Source organism: Hyperoodon ampullatus (assembly GCF_949752795.1).
Source record: "Hyperoodon ampullatus genome assembly, chromosome: 2".
NCBI classification, from domain to species: Eukaryota; Metazoa; Chordata; class Mammalia; order Artiodactyla; family Ziphiidae; genus Hyperoodon; species Hyperoodon ampullatus.
In genome coordinates, this window is record NC_136915.1 from 118,723,085 (window position 1) to 118,751,016 (window position 27,932).

Genomic DNA, 27,932 nt, shown 5'->3' on the forward strand with positions numbered 1-27,932 from the left:
TCAGTGGGACAGTCATTTGGATACCAGCCTATACTGCCCTTGAGAGAAGAGTGTAACACTAGGGCACTAGTCAGACTGCCCAAGTTCAAGCCCTTACTCTACCAGGTGCTAGCTGTGTGATCTTTGGCAGGTTACTTAACCTCTCTGAGTCCTGGTTGTCTCACCTGTGAAACAGGGAGTGCCATCTTTCAGGATTTTGTGAGTGTTAAATGAGATAATGCAAGTAAATGCCTCACTATGGTATTATTAAAGATACTTAAAGTCACTGAAATAAGTTGGTGACTGCATCTTGTTTGCATCCTTACCAAAACTAGTCAGTGCTCTCGCAGAGAAATGTAAAAAAAACACTCTTAAGCAGTGTGACCCACCTCTATTTTTGCAACACCGACACAGTCCCAGGAGGCAGAAAGTCTGAAACTGACTCAGGTCTGCTGCATAGTTGTTTAAAGAGAAAAGGCTGCCTGGCCCAGGGAGGGATGCAGGTCCTGATTCAAACTGGAATCCAGAAACACTGTCTGCATCACTGATTCCTAGGCCTGGTGGTGAGGTTTTTCTGCTGAAAGTTGAACTGAGAATTCCTGTGATAGTAGCTGTGGTGACGAGGGGTAGGAGAGTGGTTGCTGTCTTGTGGGAGTGGGGATTCCACACTGGGGGATGTACAGCATCCTGTGTGCCCACCACAGAGTCCACTTGACGACCTGGTGTTCATTTCTTCCACGGAGTTATTCTGGCTCCATTTGGAGGATTGTGCAAATCGGCTGGAAGCATGCCAAGGCAGTGCTGGCACCAGATGGATCTTTCTCATCCCAAGTTGGCCCAGGACCTAAAGTCTGGCCTGGAGGAATTCCACCTTGACCAAGCAGCTATGCTCACCCTTGCACCCTTGAGTGCAGTAACTCGTTAAGCCTAGTTCAAGTGCTACTTCCTTTCTGGAGCCTTAGTTGAGCTCCATACTCCTGGTCTGGCCATGCCTTCCTCCTAGTTTCCTTCAGCCTGTGCTTTTGTTGGCTTGTTTTGTTTAAAGCTTTTACTTCATTCTGCCTCATACAGCTGGATTGTTTGTGTTTCCCCATAGTTCATGAGCTCCCCAAGGACAGGAGAAGGTAGAAGGGAATTAGTATCTGAGCAATAAAGTAAAGTAAGGCTGATGGTTTAGCCACGTGGTTAGGTGCAGTGGGATGTGTGTAGAACTTCCCTTTCTGAATCCTGTTTCTGGATTCAATGAGCGAAAGAGACACAAAAGGATCAGATCAGTACATGAAACGCCAAGTGCCAGACACTGCTGAGTACGTTAAGCACATTATTTTATTTAACTTTCCCAGCAAACTAGTAAGGTCCGTATTTTTATTCCCACTTCACAGATGAAGACCATGAGACTCAAAGAGCTTAAGAAAATTACTTGCCCAGAGTCAACATCCAGGAAGCAATAGAAGTCACATGAAACCCAAGTTCGCCTGACCCCGAAGCTTATGCTCTGTTGACTACACTGTGCTGCCAGCAGCAGAATTGCACCACACCTAATTCCTCCCTGTGTGCCAGTGACCCCTTTCCCCACCACACACACACAGCACAGGACCAGCACACAAGAGGCCTCAATAAATGTTTCTGGAATTGAACCGAAGAAATATGAACATTTTTTAAGGCAAGACCTGTCTCACCCATTCTTTTGCCACATGCCCTAGGGATGCCCCTGTGAACAGTGACCTCCAAGGGCCTGGCCTGGACGCCACAGAGGAAGGGAAGCTCACAGATGTGCTTGCTTCTTGGAGGGATATGAAAGTGGAGGCAAGGGGAAGCTTCCAGGAATCCGGCCTCTGAGTTTCAATTCTGCAACTTTGGTTGGGGACACTATGGTTCTCTGAGTTTCCTTGCTGCTGCTGCATTCCCACAGCTGGGCCGTGCTGACTTCCATTCTCACAGATCACCAGCTGTGTGCCAGAAGATGTCACCTAATCTCTCAGTCCATCGTCTGTAAAATATGCTTAATACTATCTGCCTTATCTATATCACAAGATTGTTGTAGGGATCAGATTATTTAATTTATTCCTTTCTTTAATAAATTTATTTATTTAATTTTTTATATTTGGCTGTGTTGGGTCTTCGTTGCTGCGCACGGGTTTTCTCTAGTTGCGGTGAGTGGGGGCTACTCTCCGTTGCGGTGCGCGAGCTTCTCACTGTGGTGACTCCTTTTGTTGTGGAGCACGGGCTCTAGGTGTGCGGGCTTCAGTAGTTGGGGCGCACGGGCTTAGTTGCTCCCCGGCATGTTGCTCCCCATGCTTCCCGGACCAGGGCTCGAACCTGTGTCCCCTGCATTGGCAGGTGGATTCTTAACCACTGCACCACCAGGGAAGCCCGGGATCAGATTATTTTAAATTTGAGTAAAAGTTCTTTATAAACTGCCAAGTTTTAAACACATTTAAAGGATTCTACAGCAGGCTTAGGGGACACCCTAAAGGCTGGGGTGGTGGCCACCCTGAAGGCAGGTGACCCTGATAACCAGTGCAAGCTGGTTCCTTCCTAAATGACGATGAAAGCAAAAGGCTGAAACTCTGGAAACAAGAGCAGAATCTGGCCCCTCACCATGGGTTTCTTAAGAACTCTGTTCCTCTGGCCTCCAGTTCTCAAGCCTGTTTTCTGCCATCACCCAGGTCCTTGGGGGCATGGGAGTGAGCAGTAAGAACCCAGAGGGACAGGAACAGCCACAATGTGCCGGGTTTGAGATCCCCTACTGAAGTCATTTATGCGACAGGAAAGCCCAATTCACAGTAAAGGTGACTCTCAGAGGCTTGGGGGAGAGAGCGTAAGAGGATCATGCTTGAAATGGCAAGATGCAGACGAGGTCCTGGAACTGGCTGTTCTAGATCTCCTATCTCATGCCTCCACCATCGGTCTGTCTGGGGACATCCAGGGCCCTTGTGACTCACTAGAAGAAGTGTGAAAGTGACAGGACAAATCTGGGTTTTCATGGTCTGAGATGATAGCACACGCACCCCTCATACACACACACACACCTCTCTCTCTCTCTCTCTCACACACACACACACACACACACACACACAGAGTCTGGCTCCCAGCGAGGCAGCATCTTCAGTGAAAATGACCCATTGCTGGAGAAACCCAACGTGCAGGCAGGTAGAGGTGCCTGGGAGGCAGTGGCAAGGAGAGACTTACCAGTGAGAAGACCTGGGAGGAGCAAGGACCACAGTAGGGAAAGGCCCATAATATGCAGCAGACTGGCCTGCCTCATGACAGCTGACGGACTGTGTGCATGTAAATATCAGCCCACAAACATTTCCCATTTTTAGAGTTCACCGCTTTAATCACATGTAGCTTTTGAGTCACGTTACGAAAATAAGGGGATATGAAAGAAAGAAGTTTGAGAGGCAGCAGAGTGAGCTATTTAAAAGCCAAAGCTGACGATGTCGCAGCCTTGCTTTAAACCCTTCTAAGGTCCCCCATCCCCTACAAGGTAAAGTCCAGGGTCACAGTCCTGACAGATGAAATCCTTCAGGATCTGCTGGCTTCCCGATATGAGCTTGGCCTCATGTTGTCACCGAGTCTCACACTTGGACTCCCCCCCACATACCTTATGATTTCTCACTGTTGTAAATTGACTCCTGCAACTTGGCTTACTGGACTACCCTAGTCCCTGCCACCTGGCTCACCTGCCTCCCTCTAATATCATCCCGCTCCCCGACTAAAGTCATCACTGCCTTGAGAAAGGCTTCGCCTGAAACGCCACACTAGAACAGTTGCCCTCACCTGGGCCTTTCAGTTTCCCCCTACTTGCCACTATGGTAACACCCATCCTGCTGTACCATAAACATCTGCTTACTTGCATACTCTTCCTAGTAGTCTCTCAGCCCTTTGAGGGTAAGGTCTACTTTTTTCACCTTTCAGTTTCCAGTGACTAGCTCAGTATCAACATATAGTAAGGGCTTAGTTCCCACATGCTTGGTAAGTCCATGAGCAGACACGGGGTCAACAGGCAGAGAAGAACGAGCCCAGAATGGCCCAAAGACAAAAATGGGAAAGGCACAGGCTTGGCTGCAGCTTCTTTAGCACAGAAACAAGGCTGGAAGGATCCAGGGACAAGACTTTTGGGACCGCCTCTACCTCCAACCACGAAGGACCACCAGATACCATTTTACCACCTTGGCCTGTTAGTGGTACAGTTGAGGGAGTTGTGTGAAAAGTCCTGGTGCATGGGTGGATGGAGAGAGAGGGGACAGCTGGGGCAGGTATGGAGCTCCCCTCCCCACCTCTCCACACCAAGGAGTCCTAATGGCTTTGCTAGGCTATGCAGACTCCTCTGACACCTCCATGAGAATGTGATTATGACTAGTGTCTCCTGTCACTAGTCACAATCTAGTCAGAAATAAGGTTCCCTTACTTCTTGGACTTTGATAAGTATCTCCCTGGCCTTCAGTGTGTGGAGGCTGGGTGCCCCAACAAGACTTGAAGAGAATCTATGTTGCTTTTAAGAACGTCACCAACGGTCTCCCATCAGTCACATCCTATAGACCCTTTGGTCCTTATCTTATATGACCGCTTGGTGGAATTTGACATTGGAACACTCCCTGCTTGAAACCCTCTCTTGAGGGTGCTCCAGGATGCTCTTCTCACTGGGTTCTCCTCACTCAATTATTCAACACCCATATGAGCTCCTGCTGGGAGCTGCAAAGGCACTGTGCTGAGACTGGGGATTCAAAGATGAAAAGAAGTTTCTGCAAGCATGTTGCTCACAGGCCAGGGGGAAAGTCACATCAATAGAAAAATAAAGTTATGTGAATGATTTAGCCTCAGGTGTAGTGGGGTGTGTGTGAAGCTTTTTGATGTGAATCCTGCCTCTGCTGCTTGCTAACCCTGTGACCTTAGCAAATTACCTTCCAGTCAGTAAGACTCCCCCACTATCATTTATTTCCCTGAAGGTGGTTTTAGTGCTTAAAAGAATCATTCATAGGTTATACTGCTTTTAAGAATTCATATTCAAGCACTTCCCTGGTGGTCCAGCAGTTAAGAGTTCGCTATCCCAATGCAGGGTCCTGGGTTCGATCCCTGATCAGGGAACTAGATCCCCCGTGCTACAACTAAAGATCCCGCATGTGGCAACAAGGATGCTGTGTGCCGCAACTAAGACCTGGCCCAGCCAAATAAACAAATACTTAAAAAAAAAAAAGAATTCATATTCAGTTTACTAAAAAAAAACCAAACAGACAAATTAAAAACCTGTCAGCCTTAAGGCCAGTTCAGCTTACAAACATATTGTTCCATTTACATGTGAGGAAACTTTTAATAACCCTTTTTAGGGGCTATTGATAATATTTGACTCATTTTACAAATGTATAAATTGATTCCCTTAAGGACTTCAAACCTCACTATTGAATGTCATATATTTAATTTCCTTCTAAAGTATTTTAATCAACAAATAAGCCTCCCCAAATACTTAAAGAGAGCTTATAAATCTAATAATTAAAGTTTTAAATATGGTAATTCTTAAGTTGTTTTAAAATATTCAATACTTCATATATACTTAAGATTTCCAACTAAAATCAGTGTAAATCAATTACTCAATTCACACAGTTCAAATCAGAACCACAAAGTTAACTATTACTTTAATAAGCTGAATTTCTTAAACAATACATATGCTTAAACAAAAAGTATTGAATTATATCTTGAACATGTCTATTCTGAATTCCTTATCTTTCCAGGATTGAAAGATTCATAACTGCAAAGGAAACAATCATCTCAATCCCAACTATTCCCTGGGCCACCTTCTCAACCAAGGACAGCTGCTTAATGACCAGATATCACTGAGACTTTAGCTGATGGTCCCTTTATTTACTTTGTTGATGCCCTCTAAAAGGCTGGTCTCGTGCCCTTGTCCCCTAGATTCAATTTGCACACTGTGATATTACCTAATTTTTCCCCTTCCTGCAGCTACAGAACTTGATTTTTCCTTTGCATTTCTTTTTCTCTTAAGATATTTAACTCTCTTTCCATTTAGGTGTAAAGAACTTTGAACTTGCCAAAATTCTATACTCTTTTCATATTCTTCCAATCTTTAGGAACAGTACATATCAGAACCCCACATAGCATTAAAAGTGAAGTCCAAAAAATGCAGTTGTGTAAAATGCAGGGTCATCTTAATTGTAAAGTTATTGAAGGGCTGGTTTGGGGCTCATGGTGAATCTATGCAACTAAATTTGGGACTATGGTTGCAGGATCCAAATTGCAGCCCAGGCTGGAGTTTGATGCTACCTGAAGGCAATGCCCAGTAAATAGGAGCTTGTGACTGGCTGGATTTCCAAGACAGTAGCAGGGGTTCCAGACTTTCCAGTCATTTGCACCCTTTGCTGGCCTGGTACAAGGACACTGAGAAACTGGAGATGCTGGGACCAACCTGCCTCCACTCTGCTTCCCAACACTAGGTGCCTTTGCCTTCATGGCCCAATGAGAATATTAGCTCTCTCTGTGTGAAGACAGGGGCTGGGTGAGTACAAGACCCCATTTGCCAACTGCATTATATCAAAACTCGAATTATTTTAGATTTTTATTGTACTTAATTACTATACTTAAATGATACTTCATTTGGATTCTGTCTATCACAAGACTGCGTCTACCTATGTTCACAACTTCAAAGAAGGTCCTTCCAATGACATTTCCCTCACTAAGCCTCAGTTTCCTCATCTCTAAAATGGGGATAATAGGAGTACCAACCAAATAGGGTTGATTTGAGGATTAAAAGAGAAAACGTATGTAAAACTCCAAGCACAAAGCCTTACCCACAGCAATTACTCAACAGATGTTAGTGATTATTTTTATTATTAACAATATCTTTGAACCTTCTCCCACCTTTGTTCTCTCTTCCCATCCAGGCTGTCCCTGCTCTCATGCTCTTACCTGGGCTCCCTAGTGACCTGTCTTCTCATATCTCAGTCTCATTCCTTCCATCCACCTTCCACTCTGCTGCTGGAGTAATGTTTCTTCGAGTCCTTGAGTCATGCCATGCCTCCGCTTAAAAACACTTGCTGGACTATCACTGCCTGTAGTCTTATGTCTTAGTCCATTTGGGCCACTATAACAAAAATACCATAGGCTGTGTGCCTTATAAACAAGAAATTCAGTTCTGGAGGCTGGGAAGTCGAGGATCAAGGCACCAGCGGGTTTGGCGTCTGGTGAGAGCCTGCTTCCTGGTTCATAGACAGCCATCTTCTCACTGTGTCTTCACATAGCACAAGGGGTGAGGGAGCTCTCTGGGGTCTCTTGTACAAGGACACTAATCCCATTCTTGAGGGCTCCACCCTCAAGACCTCATCATCTCCCAAATGTTCCACTTCCTAAAACCATTGCATTTGGGATTAGACCTCAACATGTGAATGTTGGGGAGACACAAACATTTAGTCCATAGCTCCTAGGTTGTAAGACCCTTTATCTGAGCTGCGGCAACCATTCCTGGCCCCGTGTCCTGCAGTTCTCTCTAGGCAACCATATTCTAACCACAGGGCCAGTACTAGAGTGAGGTGAGAGAAGTGTCTAAAGCACAAATTTAAGGAAGCCTTCCCTCTCAGGATTGTACAACATCAGCTCATGACCAGCCTCTGAAGAAGCTCTCCACGGGCAGAGGCCTGTTATCCTAATTGTCCTGCTCTCTCCCTCCTTCCTCCCAGACTTCCTGAGTTCACATTCTCAGTAACTACAAAACTCAGAGCAAGCTACTTACTCTCCTTATACCTTAGTTTTCTCACCTATAGAATGGGGATGATAAAAAAAATACCTATCTCATAAAGCTGTTGTGAGGACTAATGAGTTAATTTGTGTCAAGTTTTAGAAGAGGGCCTAGCACCAGAGAAGCACTCACTGAATGTTAACTAAAACCACACCCTCCACCATCCTGAAGTTTTCTAAGTCCTCTAATGTTATAGCCTAAGTAAACATATAAATCTCAAGATACAACAAGCTACAGCTTAACCAGCTATTACACTATCACTTAAAAGAAGAAGTCAGCTTCCCAAGGCAAATAAAGGGAATTATGCTACACCCCCCCCCCACAACTTACCTTCTCAACTCAGCTAGTTCTACAACTGTCACCTGCAACATCCATCCTCAGCACAGTTTCCCTGGTGTTTTATCAGGATTAATTCAAAGTCTTTCAGTTGCATTGACAGGAAGCCAACACAAACTGGCTTAAGCAAAATAGGGAATTTATTAGACCATTGTATTAGTTATCCATTGCTGTGTAACAAACTGCAAAACTTAGCAGCTTAAAACAATAAACATTTATTATCTCACAGCTTCTGTGGATCAGGAATCCAGGCACAGCTTAGCTGGATGCCTCTGGCTCAGAGTCCCTCACTAAGCTACAGTCAAGGTGTCAGCCAGGGCTGCCATCATCTCAAGGCCCACCTAGGGGAGGATCCACTTCCAATTTCATTCCTGTGGCTCTTGGAAGGCCTCAGGTTCTCATCGACCATTGGCCAGAAACATTAGTTCCATGCTGGATGCTGGCTGGAGGCCTTCCTTATCTTGGGGCCCTGCAGTTCACGGCATAATACCTGGCTCCTCGCATGAGCTCAGGGAGGGATGGGGGTGGAGAAAGAGAGCACAAGATGGAAGCCACATTCCATCCCTTCTGCCACATTCTGCTCACTAGAAGCAAGTCACAATATCTATCCCACACTCAAGAAGAGGTGATTACACTAGGGCATGAATACCAGGAGGTAGAGATCTTTAAGCGGCATCTTCAGAGCCAAGTTTAGAACCTAAGTCTCCTGAGGCTGAAGCAAGTGATACCCGCTCTTGGTTTGCAAATCCCATGAAGGTTATTAATCGACTTCGGACCTCTACCCCAGCCTGAGCATGTGGGAGGAGTCCGTGGTGCTGTGTATAAACAACCCTCCCTGGGACACACACACACACACACACACACACACACACACACACACACACACACACACACACACACTCACATGCAATTGCGGAAGCTGTGGTAAGTGTTTCCTCCTTCAGCATGTTATCTGAATGTAGATCATCATGGCGAGCCCAGGGAGAAAAACAGATGGCTGGGCTCTACAAACTTTCTCCAATAAGCCACCAAAGAATCAGCCACACATATCCTCTCCCTTTCTGTGGACCCCTCTCCTCTTCCTGCTCATGGGTAAGTCCACACTATGGCCACCGCTGCTTGCTACTGGTATTCCTCTGAGGCTGGTCACATTTCTGCTGGGGATTCTAATTGTTAAAAGCAAGGAACTCTTCACCTTTTGGTAATTATTCTGCAAGTTCCACCTTACTCTGAGCTCTGTATGTGTGTGTGTGAGTATGCATAGTTACACACCATGAATAGGTGACATTCTAGCCCCGGTCACAAATAACTCTGGACTCAGATTCTATTCCTCTCACCCTCACATTTTCCTGCTGAGAAATACTGGGTGATGAGTTTGTTCCCTGTACACTGTGGGTAAAACACACAGAGAGATACAGGGAACTTGTCCTGAGGATAAGCCACCTGTCAATTTCCTAGGGAAGGATGGAACTGCTGGAGCTTCTTTCTACATCCTGCCTTGTTTATCACATGTATGGAGACTTCATTGGGGATCTGGAGATGGTCTGGTTGCCCTCGGCTAGGTGGCTTCTATGTGAATATCCTTTCTCCCCACCATCCTACCTCCCCCTCAAGGCCCAAGTCCGGCTAGTTTCTGAGAAACATTTCTCAAGAGCACTTTCTATTTCATCTTTGCTCACCACTCTCCAGTGGGCAGAGCTAACCCAGTACCCCAGGGAGGATCTCAACCACCTGGGACTGTGGCAGTTACTGTCAGTCTGGAATCCTTCTTCCTCACCAGGGATTCAGGGAGGATAATGAAGGTAGTACTAAGTACCTGACAGCAGTGAGGATGGAGGTGGGGATGGGCAGTGAGGAAAACTCTAGAAAACTCTTAGAAGCATGTATAGGGGTAGAAGGAGCTTAGACCTCAAGGCTGAATTTTATTTTGACATCCCTTCACTTTTCTTGGCTGTGTTGGGTCTTCGTTGCTGTGCGTGGGCTTCTCATTGCTGTGGCTTCTCTTGCTGCAGAGCACGGACTCTGGGGCGCATGGGTTTCAGTAGTTGTGGCACAAGGGCTTAGTTGCTCTGTGGCATGTGGGATCTTCCCAGACCAGGGATCGAACCTGTGTCCCCTGCATTGGCAGGTGGATTCTTAACCAGTGTGCCACCAGGGAAGCCCCCCCTCTTCACTTTCTATTTCATCTTTGCTCACCATAAAAACACAGGTGGCAGCAGGGCTGTTTATATCCACACCCAGCTCTCGAGGTGCTTCTTGGCTATGTTGGATAAACCTGGAATTAGCCACATCCAACGACCTCCAAGCCTCAGATGGTCAATGCAGGGAATTTCAAACAGTTCACGGCAAAGAGACATCTCCCTCTGTCTGGCTCCACCAATTAGGGTTACCTCAAACCTCACTGTTTGGGTCTAGAAGGGAGTTTCCCTGAGGATTTTGTGTTTCCAAGGAGTTGTTTCAGGAACTTGGGAGGCAGTAAGGTGAAAAGTTTTGACCCCTCGCCCCCAGCGTTAGTACCAGGAATATTTGAAATTAAGTCCTTGCTCCATCATGTCTTAGGTGTGTGAGCCTCTATTTCTTAAGTGTAGAAAACAAATAATAAGATGTATTATGCAAGACTGTTTTATAGATAGAGATGGTATGTGTACAGTGCTTGGCACACAGTTGGTGGAAGCTATGTTTGTTATTATGATAATCACTGTTAAGTACATTATTCTCAGACACTATTCAAGGATGGGCAAGTCAAATTCAGTTATCACAATCTTTGAACCCCCCTTTAATTATTTGTCAAATGATGTAGTTCAAAAATAAGATGGCTGATAGCTGGGACTCCTGTCACTCTGCAGGGATCTGTGTAGCACTCTGCTACAATATGATCAGGACCACATCCTGCTCCTCCCACTGACAGTATGAGAGGCTTTGTTTATCGTTGATGTGAGGAAAGATGATGTCAAAACAAGTTCATATGAGCCCAGCCAAGACCAAGCACCTCTGGGTTTCCAGGATGGGGTGGTCAGTGCTTTTGGCCTCTATACTCTGGGGCATCACATACATAGAATCTGGGCTCTGCAACTGACCAAACCTGTGATTTCAGGCAAGTGGCTTAAACTCTCTAAATTTCAGTTCCTTATCAGAAAAACAGGGCTACTTATCCAATAATTTTGAGGATTAAATGAAGTGATTTCTACAAAGTGCCTAATACACACATAGTAATCTTAAGCAGTGTCTTCCGGATGAGAAGAGCTCTCTTTTAGGCAACCTCAAACCAACATCACATCAGCTAAGCTTCTGTCTTCTGAATCTGCCCCCAGAGTCTACCTGAACTGACACTTTCATGCCCAGGGTTCCTAGTCCTTTGTCCTCCCTAGCTACCATGCCACAAGGTCCAAGTGCTCTGCTGATGGGGGTCTGGGCAGAGACCCCCTTGGCCTGCACCAATCTCTTCTCTGTGTCTACGGAACCTGTAACCTTTAGGCTTTCAAAACACTTCAACCTTTTCCCATCTGTCCAGGCTGTACTTTGGACACTCCTCTCTCTCTAACATTTTCTACATATTTTTCTACATATTTTCTACATATTTTTCCACCCAGAATTCCTGGTGTAGTCTGGGTCCTGAACCCATCTGAGTTGGTCTAGGGTTTACAGAGTGCTCCCTAGAGCCTCAGAAGCCCTGGAATCTGGAAATCCAGGCTGGGGTCACCCAGCAGATACTCACAGGACCTCTACAAGGAAATAAGCTGTCAGGCCTCTGGAACCCTTGGTAACAATGGTTATCAGAGATCTGAGTCTTTCCTGAGATGAGGAAATCAGGTATTGAATCAATGCTACCTACCTATTCCCAACCCCAAACCTTGTTCCCAAGCACAGACCAGATTTCCCTGGCCAAGCCAAAGTCAGGCTGAGATCCGTGGACAATGATGGAAAGGTAAGGTGATAATAGAGGTGAGAGGTTCTCCTTTTATTCCCAATATTTTATTACGAAAATTCTCAAATGTACAGAAAACTTGAAGGAATTTTTCAGTGAACACTCAGATACCTCCCAGCTCAGTTCTATCACTGGTGTTTTACTTTACTTCCTTTATCACACACCTATTCATCTATCCACCCTTTTAGCCATCCATCAATCCATCTTGTTTTTTTTAAAGATGCTCCATATTTTACTGCATTAGTTCTTTACGATTTACAGCAACCTGATTTTATTTCATCTCTACCACATTCCTGGAGGAAGACGGTACAGGTGTGAACATTTCTGTCTTACAGATGAGTAGACTGATTCTCAGAGAAATTCAGAAATTCATCGAAAGCCACAATGCTAATTTCCCTGTAGGAATAGAAACCTATAAAGTCTGCTTTACTGATTATTGTAGCTACATTCCTGGGAGAGAATGTTTGGGAAGTGAATGAATGGATGAATGAGGTCCATTTGCTAAGCAATGGACCTAGAGGGAGGACAGCCAAAATATCATTTCATTTCTCAACATCTGGCATTTATTACCAATATGTGTTTATTGAATGAATGAATGCATGCACGCATGAATAAATGAACAAACAAATGAATGCTGGCGTGAGGACTCCAGCTCCTCCTCCAAGTCCCTCTTTTGTCTCTTCAGAGCTAGGAGCCTCTGAAAAGGACTCAGCCCCAACAGTGGTGAAAGGGATTCTAGGAGGTTCGGTGATTCTCTCCGTGAACATTTCAGTAGACACAGAAATTGAGCACATCACCTGGAGTGGTCCCCAAGAAGCTTTGGCTTTAGTAGATGCAAGAGGAAAGATTACCTTTATAGACAAAAGCTACCAGGGGCGAATAAACGTCACCCAGAACAACTCCTTGTCTATCAACAAGCTCACTCTGAAAGATGCAGGATCCTACAAAGCCCAGATAAACCAAAAGAATTGTGAAGTCACCACAAGTGAGAAATTCACCCTGTCTATCTATGGTGAGTTCCAGAGAGCGTCTGTGGGTTTTGACCTTTTATTTTTAAAAGCAGGGTTTTTTCCTCTCCAGGAATTAATCTCTCTAGGACAAAGAGAACTATCACATTGGTCCTTTTCCCCCAATTCCATAAATACAGATGTCAAGAGTGAAGAACAGCCAAAATGTGTTTAAGAGCTATTTGGATTCTGTTTTCTGCCATTTGGATTCTCTCTCTCTGTTAATATCCTTTACCCATCTGTATTAGCTTGCTAGAGCTGCCATAACAAAATATCAGACTGGGTGGTTTAAATAACAAAAATTTATTTTCTCACAATTCTAGAGGGTAGAAGTCCAAGGTCAAGGTGTCAACAAGTTTGATTTCTTCTGAGACTCATGCCTTGGCTTGCAGATGGCCACCTTCTTGATGTGTCCTCACATGGTCGTCCGTCTATCTGTGTTGTCTGTGTCTTAGTCTCCTCCTTTTACAAGGACTCCAGTCATACTGGATTAAGACCCACATTACAACCCCATTTTAGCTTAATTATCTCTTTAAAATCTCTATCTCCAGACACAGTCACATTCTGAGGTAACAGGGATTATGAATTCAACATATGAATTTTGATTCAGCCCATAACACTCTGCCCTCTGGCACCCCAGAACTCATGTCTTTCTCACAAAATACATTCACTCCATCTCAACAGCTCCCAAAGTCTTAACCCATTCCAACTTCAAGTCCAAAATCTTATCTAGATATCATCTAAATCATGTATAAGTGAGACTTAAGGTATAAGTCATCATAGGCAAAATTCCTCTCCAGTTGTGAACCTTTGAAACCAGACAAGTTACCTGCTTTCATGATGGGACAGGCACAACATAGACATTTGCATTCCAAAAGGGAGAAATCTGAAAGAAGAAATGGGTCACAGGTCCCAAACAAGTCTAAAACCTATTAGGGCAAATTCTATTAGACTTTTTTAAAATTTTTATTGAGTTATCTATTTTATATATAGTAGTGTGTATATGTCAATCCAATTTATTCCCCCCCTTACCACCTGGTAACCATAAGTTTATTTTCTGCATCTGTAACTCTATTTCTATTTTGTAGATAAGTTCATTTGTACCCTTTTTTTAGATTCCACATATGAGTGATGTCATATGATATTTGTCTTTCTCTGTCTGACTTACTTCACTCAGTATGACAATCTCTAGGTCCATCCATGTTGCTATAAATGGCATTATTTCATTCTTTTTTTATGGCAGAGTAATATTCCATTGTACATATATATACCACATCTTTTTTTTTGATGATGTATTTTCTTTTTTTTTTAATAAATTTTATTTATTTATATATTTATTTTTGGCTGCATTGGGTTTTTTGTTGCTGCATGCGAGCTTTCTCTAGTTGCAGTGAGCAGGGGCCACTCTTCGTTGCGGTGCATGGGCTTCTCATTGTGGTGGCTTCTCTTGTTGCAGAGCGTGGGCTCTAGGCACGCAGGCTCAGTAGTTGTGGCGCACGGGCTTAGTTGCTCCACGGCATGTGGGATCTTCCCGGACCAGGGCTTAAACCCATATCCCCTGCATTGGCAGGCGGATTCTCAACAATTGCACCACTAAGGAAGTCTCCACATCTTCTTAGGTCTGAGAATAATCCCCCTTGGCACTATGATTTATCCTCTTTGTCCACTGGGTGGCAGCCACACCTCCTTGGTCCTGGGCCCTGGCCAGCAGCCCTGCCCCCTGGAACCAAGGAGGAAACCACACCACCAATGGACCCTGGGCCTATGACCTTTAGGCCTGTGGTGCCAGTGGCAGACCTGTCGACCTGAACTGCCCTTGGGGTCATTCTTCCCTTTTCTTGAAGGATAAAGCATGGTCTCAGCTGGACATCTCCATTGGCTTAGCCTATAAAATCCCCCAAATCTGACAGCCTTCCTTCATTTTGTCCCACCTGTGTCCCTTCAGTCCAAGGTGGCAGAATTTCTACTGAAATGGTTGACTGGATCCTTGAATTACACCATTGTCTATCCATACTCTCAGTGTTTCCTCCAGACACAAATTCTCATTTTTTGCTATATAGATAGGCTGAGAATTTTCCAAATCTTTAAATTCTGGTTTCTTCTTGTTTAACAATTCCTTCCTCAATTTATCTTTCTTCTCTCACATTTTACTACAAGCAAATGGAGAAAACAGGCAGTGCCCTCAACGCTTTGCTTGGAGATCTCCTTAACTAAATACCCAGTTCATCACTTAAATGTTCTACTTTCTACAGAACAATAGAACATAATTTGTCTAAGTTCTTTGCCACTGTATAGGTATCACCTTTCCTCCAGTAACATGCTCTTCATTTTCAACTATTACCTTACCAGCCACACGTTTAATGTTTATCTTTCTACCAATGTTATATTGACAATAATATGTCTATCTCTGAGATAATAGAAATTTTCTCTACAGCTCTCTTCTTTTCTTTCTGAGCTCTTACCAGAATCACATTTAACATCCATATTTCTATGAACTGTCTCTTGAAGACAATCTAGGCTTTTTCTAACATGCACCTTAAAACTCTTCCAGCCTCTATCCATTAACCAGTTCCAAAGCCACTTCAATATTTTTGGGTATTCATTATAGCAGCATCCCAGTTCTGGTGCCAAAATCTGTGTTGCTTTGCTAGGGTTGCGATAACAAAATAGCACAGACTGAGTAACTTAAACAACAGAGATTTAATTTCTCACAAATCTGGGGCTGGTCATGAGGTCAGCAGGTTTTGTTTCTTCTGAGGCCTCTTTCCCTGGCTTGTGTATAGCCACCTTCTTTCCCTATGTCCTCATATGGTTGTCTCTCTGTCTGTGTTGTCTCTGTCCTAATCTCCTCTTCTTATAAGGACACCAGACATGTTGGATTAGGGACCATCCTAATGACCCCATTTTAAAATAATTACCTCCGTTTCCAAATACAGTCTTATATCCAAATACAATCACACTCTGAGGTACTTGGGGTTAGAATTTCAACATATGAACTTTGTGGGGACAGAATTTAGCCTATAACACTGAGTTTCTATTGGATTGTTTGACCTTTCTGATTGGTTTTTTAGGGTGCTCTGGATATATTATGGAAATGGAATTCTATGCAGTTAACAGAAATAGAATGAATCAACTTAATATGTACTAACATACAACAATTTCCAAGATATATTATTAAAATTTTTAAAAGCTTAAGGTCAATATGTACAGCATGCTATTATATATATGTGTCTACAGCTAGAATATCTCTGGAAAGATCAACAAGAATCTCATAACTGTAATTGCCTCCAAGAACAATAATTTCTGGGGAGAGGAACTAGGTGGCTGGGGCAAGAAAGCGTGTTTCTTTGTGTGTGCACACGTGTACCTTTTTGTATCTTTGCAATTTCAATTTTATGTATGTATTGCCTATTCAAAAAAGAAAAAGAAAATGAACTTACACACACACACACAGAGGCTGTGAACAGAGGAGATGGAACAAAAGAAAAGGAGAGGACCAGGAAGAAAGTCTGGGAGCACAGTGGGTCCCAAATCTAGACCAAAAGGCAAGGTCAACTCAAATTATAGAGGCAGAGCTTCCAAATCCCCAGTCTTTGAGGCTGGCTCATTCATCCATTTACTTACCAAACATTCATGAGTGTCTTTCATGGACCAGGCAGATGTTAGATGTTCAGACACAGACACTGGCTCTGTCCTCAAGGAATTCACTAACTGGTGGGGGAGAGAGAGAATAATCAGACTATTGTCATGTTGAGTCTTGGTGATAACAGCTGTAGATGATACTACGGAAGCACAGAGGAAAGGCAATCAACCTAGCTTGCATGGTATACAAAGAGAAAAAAAAAGACTTCCCACAGGAACAGATAATGCTGGCCTCTTCCTTTGGCCCCCAGCTCCTCTACCAACACCACCTTTTTCCCTTAGCTCTTTCCAGCTGGGGAAGCAGTCTGAGTAGTCTTCCTATTGCCCTTGTTCCTGCAGAACAGCTGCAGGAGCCCCGAGTCACCATGAAGTCTGTGAACATGTCTGAGAACGCCTCCTGTAACATCACCCTTGTATGCTCCGTGAAGGAGACAGGGGAAGATGTTCAGTACTACTGGACTTCGAGGGATCCCCATGCTTCTGAATCCTGGGCGGGGCCTAGTCTCACCATCTCTTGGTTGCCCTGTGACCCAAACCTGCCATACATCTGCAGAGCCAAGAACCCAGTCAGCCAGAGCAGCTCCCGCCCTGTCCATGCCTGGCAGTTCTGTACAGGTAACTGGCTCCGCTGAGGCCCTCCAGGGCATTCCAGAAACAGTCTAAGCAGCTATAGAGTCTAAACCCCAGGATGCTGGCAGGACACAGATGAGGTAGGGAGGTAAGAGAACAGGCCCGAAAATCCCTCTTTCTCTACCCTCAGGAACCTGAGAGAGACTGGTAGGGGACTTGGGAACTCCCAGGGAACTCTGAAACTCCAAGGGTCTATAACACAAGAGAGGGAAAGAGAGTATGGATGCAGAAATCCAGATTGCTCTTTGCTTGGGTAGGGGTGTCTCCTAGGGTGTCCTTAGAAGGGCAGAGAGGGAAGAAGAGGCCTGTGTATACAACAGGGAGAGCCAGGTGCATACCTGTGCACGACAAGTGGTCATGGGAAAGCAGCAGGGATGCCTCATCAGAGAAAGGGGGAAGAAGGCCTGGGCAGGAGGGTGTATCGGGCTATGGTCCCCTTCAGGCAGGCTGAGGGTCAAGGGATCGAGACCAGTGGCTGAAACTGCAATGTCTCACTTCTGGCTACAGATCTAGGAGCTTCCAGAGGAAGACCAATGGGAGAGACAGTGGCGGGGATCCTGGGAGAGTCCATCACCCTGTCCCTGATGCTTCCGGACAGTCAGCACATAGACAACGTTGTCTGGATGTTTAACACCTCTATTATCAGCAAAGAGCGGGGAAAAGAAGCAACAGCCAATCAACTCATTAAGTTCAAGGATCCAAATCAGAACACGGCGTGGGTCTCCAGTCAGGACTACTCCCTGAATATTGGCCAGTTGAAGATGGAGGACGCCGGCCCCTACCACGCCTATGTGTGCTCAAACGCCAGAGTTGCCAGCACAAAACATATCAACCTGAGCATCTACCGTGAGTTTCTGAGTAGACCGCCCATCATTAGATTCATTCCCTGAAAAGTTTCTCCCCTTTGCTGCCTATCCCACATCCCTCCTCCTACAAAATGCCTCAGACTCACAGGACAGCTACTCAGTTCACACCAGTAAGTTCACAGGAGGACAATACAATCAGCAGCTGGGCAAATTCCCCTGGCCCAGGCCCCCTTCTTCTAGGCTTCCAGTTAAGCCTCAATCCACCAACTTCTGGTACTTGCCCTGTCCTCCTGCATTGATTACTGGGTGGGACAAGGAACTCTCCAACCTGTATTTTTATAGAACATTATCATTTTGCATAAAGGCAGAGCTGGCTGGGTAAAATCATAGAAGAGTGAGGAGAAAATCTTTATTGTCCTGTAACCCCCAAGAGCTTGGAAGGCTACTTGGCTTCCTTAAGTATGAGGGAAAGAACTCAGAGTCTTCCTCCTCAGCCCTGTGCTTCACAGGAGCTTAGCTGGACGGTTTTTATAATTTATATTTGCCAGCTCCTTCACCTGTACCATTCAGGCATGGTCAACCTATCCCCTGCCTGGGCATGTTGGTGTCTCAGTACATGAGAAAAGAGTCACTGTCCATGGTCCTGTTAAAATATGCAAGTCAGCTAGTTCACGTCTATTGCCTACTGTGACTCAAATATCAAAGAACCAGGAAGAAGATCAAGCAAAAAGAATAAGAAATTGGGAACAAAGAGTGCCAGTCTTACGTTTCTTTTAAAATTGTTAACATTTATTAAGTGCTTACTCTGTGACAGTGCTGTGCTCACCTCTCCATATTCCCTATCTCATGTAAGTAAACAAATTAGATGATGGGACCTCAAAATGTAAGCCTTGAAGGGCCTCAGGGCACTTGGAAGTGTTGTGCTTATTTGTGTTGATTGGTTTGCTTGTTCTTCACAGTATAATGTATAGAATGATGGGGTATCTTTTTTCACTTTTCATTAACCCCTCTATTTCCAAGGACCAAAGATGAGTAAAGTGATGAGTCTGAGATTTTAGAGCTATCAAAGAAAAGTCCAGGTGCACGACTGGAGACACCTTCCCAGCCCTAAGGCAGTGTCAACCCACAACTTCATGAATATATTTTGAATGGTAACTGCCCAGGGTGCAGCCCTGACTCCACATCTGGTCTGCCTTTCTCCTCACATAGGGAGGCTGAAGAAGCCAAAAGTCACTGGGAGCCTCGGGCTCACAGAGGACGGTGTCTGCAGGGTCAGCCTGACATGCTCAGTGGAGGACAGTGGACACAACGTGACATACAGATGGAACCCCCTACAGAAAGGAGCTGTCGTGTCCCAAGGGGGAGCTCACCTCAGCGTCTCCTGGAGAAGTGGAGAAAAACACCCCAGCTTCACATGCAGAGCCAGCAATCCTGTCAGCAACAGCTCCCAGCAGTTTCCTTCTAGGGACCTCTGTCCAGGTTGCTCTCCTGTTCAGCCAGACCTCAGAGCCTTAAGTCCGTGGACCCAAGAGTTTTCATTCTGAGTGGTTCTTTATAAAGTGCAGTGAGGGAGTGTAAGTGAGAGTCTTTAGAGCAGCACATTCCAATAGAAATATAATGGAAACCACATAGGTAATTTAAATTTTTAATAGTCATATTAGAAAAAGCAAAAAGAAACAGGTAAAATTAATTTTAGTCATATATTTTAGTTAACCCAATATATCCAAAATATCATCAATTCAGCATGTAGTCAATATAAAGAATTATTCACGACATAATTTGCATTTCAGTTTGTACTAAGTCTTTGAAATCCAGTATGTTTTACACTTACAGCACATCTTAATTCAGATGCTAAATTCTCATGACCAGTAGTTGATCTGTATTCAGATTTCATAAAATTTGCAGCTGAAAAAATATATTTATATTCGAGTTGTTCCAAATATACTTATCAGTTTTTCAATAAGGAATAGAGTAGCTGATTTTTAATTTAAATTTTAATTAATTAAAATTTAAAAGGAAAGTCTACCCAGGATGTGAAAATGTTGTGTCAGGCTGTGTCTGGCAAATGGTTTTAGAGGCCCGATCAATAGTAATCTGGATTCACTGTCTAGAACTCTCCTTATGCCATATATAGAGAGGGGCAGTTTAGTGTGATGGATAAGGGTGTTTTAGGATCTGACAGCCTGCATTCAAATCCCAGCTCAGGTACTTAAAACTCTGTGACACTGGGCAAGCAATAAACCTCTCTACCCAGGGACAGTGTCTGCCTTATTGCTATAATTTCTTGCCTGGAATATGACTGCTCAATAAATAGCTGTAGAATGAATGAATGAATAAAAAGGAATATTTCCTGCAATAGTATGGGATTTTAAGAAGCAGATAGGATGGCCTTTAAGTTTTGTCCATTGCTTGCCCCAACTCCCTTGTTGTTATTTATATTGATATCACTCAGTTCCTCTTCACAGGACCTGAGAGAAGGACAGCACTTTGGTCTGGGCTCTCCCTGGTGGCTCTTTTCACCCTTCTGTGCTTTGGGATCTCTGGCTGGTGTTTTTGGAAGAAAAAAGGACGATGTGAGTTTCTGAGATCAATGATATCTGCAAGTACTAGGCCATTTCCCTAGGACCTCTGGAGACATCTTTGTCCTCTCATAATTCCCTCCTGCCCCTTCTCTCCCAAGACCTCATTTCTTCTCAGAATGATAGGGGAGGAGTGTCAGCTGGGACTCTTTAGTTGCAAATAATTGAAACCCAACTCAAACTAGCTTAGACAAGAAAGGGTGGGGAGAGGTGCAAGGGGAGTGGTTTATTATTTGGAGACTCACATAATCAGTCTATGGGCAAGGAAGAGAAGAGCTGGCCTAGAGACAAATGTCACCAGAGACTCAAAAGCCACCAGAGCTCTCCATCTCTCATCCCTATTTTTCCCTATAAGCCAGCTTAACTCTCTTAATACAGCCAGCTGAAGGGAAGGGGTGGGGGTGGAATGTACCAAAACACAGCAACTGGTAGCTCCAGACTCACACCTACTAGTAGTTCTGACACCAAGAAGGGGAAAAAGATGTTCCCCCTCCAACTCCAATTTGAAGAACCTCAGAAATCTCTCTGATTGGCTCAGCTTTAGGTCATGTGACTATTGCTTGGACTAATCACTGTGGGCAATGGAATGAGTGTTTGTGATTGGTAGCTCCTTCTGGAATGTCAGTATTGAAGTGGGAATGGAGTAGTTCCCAGAAAGAACAGATTGGTTAGAATATATAGGGTCCCTGGAAGAATTACTGTGAGCCAGCAAACCAAACTGATGAGTGGCTACCACAGAGGGGTTAGAGCTCTCCCTTCCAGAGAGATGGCAGGAAACTCGAGAGAATTCTCCTCAGCTGAAGATAACCCTAGACTCTGGCCATCCTTTCCCACGGGCTTTTACTCTCATCAGGGTTCACTCTCCTCCCTAAAGCCTTTTCCCTATGTCCTCAGAAATCTCTCTCCCTCTCCTTTGACTCTCACAGAATCAGAGACTCTCTTCCCTCACAGCCCTAATGATAACCCTTCTCTAACTTGATTTCTCAGGTTCAGCCCCAGCCTTCAGTTCCAGTCAAGTTGAGGCTCCAGCTGACACACCAGGTAATATATCACCAGTGACACAGACTATGGGGTTCCCAGGCCAGATGGAAGCTCCAGAGTGTGGCTACTCAATGTGTGACCAGCAACGTGGGTACACCCAAGGGCTTGTTAGAAATGCAACTCTTGGGCACCACCCCAGAATACTGAACACGAATCTGTATTTTAACAAGATCTGTAGGTGAATCATATGCCTGTTAAAGTCTGAGAAGCAACGTGCTAAAAGAAGGTGGTTTGGAGAACAAAAGCCACGACCAGGCTGAACTCCTGAAAGATGGTAACCAGAGCTAGGAGAACTAGTCCTTCCTCCAGGGTCTCTAGGATTCTTCAGGCATTGACTGCCATCACTGGAGTGTGCCCCATGATGAGGATGAATTTACTGTCTCCACTCCAAGAATGGAGAAACAAAGACCAGATGAAGTAATAAATCTGTGACAGAAGCAAAATTAAAACTTAGTTGAAATTAAAACTCATAAGAATGTTTAGATACCTATTACCCATAAGTATTACTGAGGCAGTGGTTTTCCAATTTTTGAAAAAGCTAAGGAATGCTTTCTTCAAACAAAATATTATGCAACACCCCCAAATCACAATGCACGTAAAAGTGGAGCTGTTCTGATGAGTGTTGGGGTGGAGAGCTGAGATGCCTGCACCTTATTTTCCCATCCCAAATCTCAGTGTCCTAAATTACCACCTTGAACTCTGAAGCTCTGGAGTTCTAAGGAATCCCCAAACTCTGGCCACTCAGTCAAACCCTGCTTTAAAAAACCCTATGTCACCTCTCATGGAGGGGATGCCCCAAGGAGATGGAATAGGTGGAGGGAATGTGGGGGGGAGCCAGGGGCTCAGAAATCCAACATTGCAGCCTTTTCTGATGGGAAAGTGTAACCAAGAAAAAGGGAGCATCAATGGAAATGAGGCTAGACTTTAGAGATTCCTACCAGCTTCCTCCTTAGAGCTGGCAGAACAGACCCTGGTCTCCCTTAGCCTGAACCCTCCTTCCTTGGCACCCTGGGCACAGGAGGAGGAATAAAAAAGTTTTGGGGACACCACTGTCATCCCTGTCCCTCCTCCCTCCCCTGGCACCTCTCCTCAGTGCCCAAGGTCTGCTACTTTTATTTCTCCACTATCTCTCCAGAGTTTCCTCTTTGGAGACTCTGCCACTGCCTGAGTTCATGCTGTCATCAATTTTTTGTTTTATTAAACAGGTTCTTTTTTTAATTGAAAAGTCACATATTCACATGGTATAAATTAAAAATAATCTCCTTCTAAATCCCAATCTCCAGCTCTCCCTGAAGAAACCTCCATTGTTAAGATATATGTATGTTTAAATCCTTTCAGAGCATTTTAATGCATTTACAAGCCATATATTCTTCATTTGATTACACATATGGGAGCCATCTATAACATTTTTCTGAATCTGCTTTTTTAACTTAACAGTAGATCCTAGCAATATTAGCGTACGTAGATTAAGACTGACTCCCATTTATTCTATTCTACAGATGTACCTTAATTTATTTAACAAGTCCTTATTAACAGGCATTCCCATTCCTTGTAACTTCTTCCCTGAAATATTGTAATAGTTTCCTAACTGGCCATTCCCTCTCCAGAACTTTTCCTTTCTATCCCTTCTGCTCCCCCTTTGCAAAACTTAATTCTGACTGCTCTAAAACCATCAATGGCTCCTCATGGCTTTTTCTGTTACTCAAAAGGCAAGATAATCTAGTAGTCATGTGTATGAGTCCTGAGGTCAGATAATCCTGTGTTTTTATCCTAGCTCTCCTCCTTTTTAGTGATCTTGGGCAATTCAGCCTCTAAGCCTTAGTTTCCTTACTTTGCAAAATGAAGGCACCAACCTCTCAGTTGCTGTGAGGACTGCATGGGGCAGCACCCACAGTGTGCACTCAATAGGTGATAACCATGATTATCGCTCAGTATTGGGCCAGGCCAACTTTTGTCTACTTTTTTCTACACAAAGTGCATAGGGGGCAGTATTGAGTAGCAGTTAAGAACACCAGGGACCAGACTACCTGCATTCAGATCCTGGCCCTCCCACTTACTTAGGCAAATATTCAACCTTTATGTGCTCCAATTTCCTCATCTGTGAAACATAAATAAGAATAGTTATTGTCTAGGCTTCATGGGGTTTTATGCAGGTTAAATGAATTTATTCATGAAAAACATTTAGAACAGTGACTGACACATAGTAAGCACTTAATAAATTTGAGCCATTATTATTCTACACTTAGATCAAATGGGTTGCTTGATATGTCCCAAAGGCAGTAGACATCCACCCAGTTGTTCATAACAGGCACCCATTCTGATTGTCCTATGCCCAAACCATTGTGGTTGTTAAATATTTTAAGTATCATCCTTTCCCAAAAGAGAGGGTACCTCAGGTTTCATAACTGCCTTTAATCATGCTGTTCTCTCTACCAAGAATACATCAAAGTCCTGCCCCAATGTCAAGGCCTACCTTAATTCTGCCACTTCACAAGTTCTTCTCTGCTTCCTAACCAGAGACCACCTCCTCTCACCTCTGCACTTTCCTCATACTTTTCCTATGACACTTGTCACAGTTGGCCTTACATTAGTTGATTTATGTATAGATCTGACCCCCAGGTAGACAGTGTACTCCTTCAGGACCAGGTCTAATTCACCTTTGTGTTTCCCCAGAGTACCTGTCATGGCAGTTAGGATGGTTTATCCCCGTTAGGACGGGGCCAGTCCTGCTCACTGAGGACTCCTAAGTCCATCACATACCACACTTGATGAATGCTTATCAAATGAATCAATAAGTGAATGCTTGAAAGGAAGAAGGAAGGGGTAATGGAATGGAGTCCTGTGAGGGAAGACAGGAAAACACCTTCTTCTCCAGTTCTCTAGGCCTCGTCTGGGGTAGGAGTCAGAGCAGCTTGGATCCTTGCACAAAGCAAGAGAGAGAAGGGGGCTGGCACACGTTTTACCAACCCTGCACAATGTGTTCCAGAGCTCACTGCTGACCACACAGCATACTCCATGCTCTCCCAAGAGTATGAGAAGCTGGACACTTTCCCTAAGACTGCCAGGCACATCTCCGACAGCAGCTCTGACAGCAATGGAACAACTGAGGAGGATGAGGAGAGGACAGAGATGCACCAACCCGTCAATGGAAGAGACCAGGTGTGTGATTTGGTCACTCAGGAGGATGCTGGACATGACTCAGACTCTGAGGGGCAAGCAGAGTATTATCTCGTCACTCCAGATGACACGATACCGGTGCTTGCGATTGAAGGGGAAACTGTGTATACACAGGTGTTCCTTGACTTTCAGGTGAGCTCTTTTGATCAGTACACCTTCCCTCCCCCTCCCCCTTCAAGGACAATCCAGTAACCTGAAAGATAATCTCTCCAAACTGGGTGACAGGACCAGTGGTGCAAGGGCAGAGAATTGTGATTCTATCCATGTTTACCAACCTTGGGGTCCCTTGAAATGAAGGAACTTCTCTCCCATTCTTGGGCCGTAAATAAGGGAGGTGTTGGGAAACCAGAGGCGGTGTTTCCACTGCACTAAGGCAGTTCCCACCCTCTTTATGTAATCAGAACCTGGTGGGATGCCCCTTTTCCTCAAGAGTTGAGGGCAAATCTCTGGAAAGCTCTTGTCTGGTGATTATGGATATCCTGGTGTTGGTCTGTTACAGAGACAGACCCCAGTTCCTCAGAAGGAAGAGAGGTCAGCCACAATCTACTGCTCTATACAGAAATCTCAGAAGGTGAGAACAATTTTCTCTGTATCCTAAGGCCCATAAAGTGAGGAAATATTGCCCAGACCATGTTAACTGAAAGCAGAGGAGCTCAAGTTCCACTCACTGTGGGCCCCCCGACACACTCCATGGTGCATAGAGATACTGAAACAAATATTCCTGATTTGCATCTGTGTGGACAAAAGCTGAACATTTCTAATTAATTTAATGATATCTTCTATTGATTAATCTTAACACTACCAGAATAAGAGTCTGTAAACCCAAACACTGTATGGTCCATGTATGTTTCTAAATCTATCTCTAATCCATCAAAATTGCAACTTCTCAAAACAATTGGAAATTAGCCAACAGTCTAATGCCAAGATTTTTTGGAATATGTGCTATTAACTACAGCACATTGGTGTCATTAGAGTGTTAAAACATCCCTTAAACATAGAATTTCCCATTAATAATAAGTTTATATAAAGTTTTACAGTTTACAAAACATTAGCAAACATATTCTCATCTGATCCTTAAAACAACTCTACAAGTGTGCTGTCATCCCAACTTTATAGCCAGAGAAGCTGAGATTCAGAAAATTAAATTTGCTTAAGTTCACACAGATAGTGGTTGAAATTTCAATATTAAAAACCACAAGGAGTTTTTAAATAATCCTGAAAAGTCTTAAACAATTAACCTTGATCTGAATCTGGCTGTCCACTCTACTTTCACTTTCCTGAAAATATTGGGTCCATTCATACTTTTGCTTTCAAGTCTCCCCCAGAATTTCCTCCCTGTAATATGTTTGAACAAGATTTTTTTTTAACTCTCAAAGTTTTTCAATTATGCTACTTCTCTGTGATTGATGAATCAATCAGTAGATATTTATTGAATACCTTTTGTTTGCCCAGAACTGGGCTGAGTGCTATGGGGATTCAAATACGTTTAAGACACCACTTTTTTTTTTTTTTGCGGTACGCGGGCCTCTCACTGTTGTGGCCTCTCCCGTTGTGGAGCACAGGCTCCGGACACGCAGGCTCAACGGCCATGGCTCACAGGCCCAGCCGCTCTGCGGCATGTAGGATCTTCCCGGACCGGGCCACGAACCCGTGTCCCCTGCATTGGCAGGCAGACTCCCAACAACTGCGCCACCAGGGAAGCCCATAAGGCACCACTTTTGACTTTGAAGACTTGTTATCTATCTTTGATGTAGGAGAGTTGGATTGATTTAGTCACCTGAAAGGGGAGAGAAAATACTCTACATGACTACTTATTATGTGTGCAGTTCCCAAGGGTTTTTCGGACATTGGAAATGGTAGACAGCACTGCATGGAGGTAGCCAGGAAAGGCTTCATGAAAAGAATAATTTGGATAAGGCCTTAAAAGATGGATAGAATTTGCTCAGTAAAACACTTGTGCAAATACACAGTTTGGTTCAACCATCATCTGCCTCATGTCCTGATTTCTAGAGCATGGCCTAATGCCTAGCTAGCTAGAAACTTTATCTTTGGCCTCAAGGCCAAATCTGTACTGCTCACTATGTTCACTAAAGCTGCTTGGGCCTGGCCCATTGTGTTTGGGTCAATACTGGTCAATCTTAAAGTCATGGACAGCAGTCCCTGCTCTGAGTTTCAGAATGGTCATGTGACACCCCTCACCTTGTCTGGTCAGTCCTGCATGACTCCCAACACCACTCCAGGAACTCAAGACCCCTAAAACCACCCTCACCCAAAATATAAGTGGAAATCAGTGCATTTTCTCAGCCAAATTCTAGAAAGAATTTATTCCTTGCCCTCAGAATTTTCAGGACCAGGAATTCTGGTTCTGGGTCTCCTAAGACCATTATTTCCCACTTGATCAGGAAATTCTCAAACCTACTTCAGTTATTTTCTGACACTTGTCTTTGCATGATATCTCAAAGAAGGTTTGTGCTATTTCCAAGCTATTGATGGTACCTAACCTCCTTTCTGCATCAGCTCAAGTCTCATCTTCACTTTAGAGCTTTTCCTGAACACTCTCAGACAAGGGATCCTCAGAACCCTTGGAATATGAAGGTCTAATGGTTTGGACTATTACTTTGGAACTTAGCCTCTATCACCTGAATTATCTTTATATAAATGTCTGTATTGTTTCTCTTGTTAGGGTAGAGACTGGGATCATTAGACTGTAGCTTCATGAGAGCAAGGCCTTTTATTGTCATTTTTGAACACCCTCAATTTGCTGCACTAAACTGTCTTATATCTCCCTTCCAAAGAGCCTAGCGCATGGCCCTCACCATTAGGAGATTCTCCGTAAATGCTTGGCATCAGCTTGGATAATTGCTTTATTAACCATATTATTGTGTGTCTTTTGGCTCACAGGTGGTGCCAGCACCGCAACAGAATGATCTTGAGTCTCCTGAAATATCTACCTATGAAAATGTCCCCTGAAAAGCAGCTGCCTCCCTCCATGAGGTTGGAGTACTGGACCTAATAGGGTCTGGGGCTCCTGCAGGCAGAAGCACTTCAGAATTTCCTTCA

At 44.2% G+C, this 27,932-nt stretch overlaps 1 protein-coding gene across 1 annotated transcript; it reads left to right on the forward strand.

Moving 5' to 3' along the window:
- Positions 1 to 9,033: 9,033 nt before the first annotated feature.
- On the forward strand, positions 9,034 to 27,842 carry LY9 (lymphocyte antigen 9; the record flags this gene model as incomplete). Its single annotated transcript, XM_079697673.1, has 10 exons — positions 9,034 to 9,157; positions 12,676 to 13,002; positions 16,979 to 17,254; positions 17,777 to 18,115; positions 19,285 to 19,590; positions 20,541 to 20,648; positions 21,642 to 21,695; positions 24,724 to 25,004; positions 25,372 to 25,443; positions 27,774 to 27,842. The coding sequence occupies 10 exons, from the start codon at positions 9,034 to 9,036 to the stop codon at positions 27,840 to 27,842; spliced, it is 1,956 nt and encodes a 651-aa protein (XP_079553799.1).
- Positions 27,843 to 27,932: the final 90 nt, after the last annotated feature.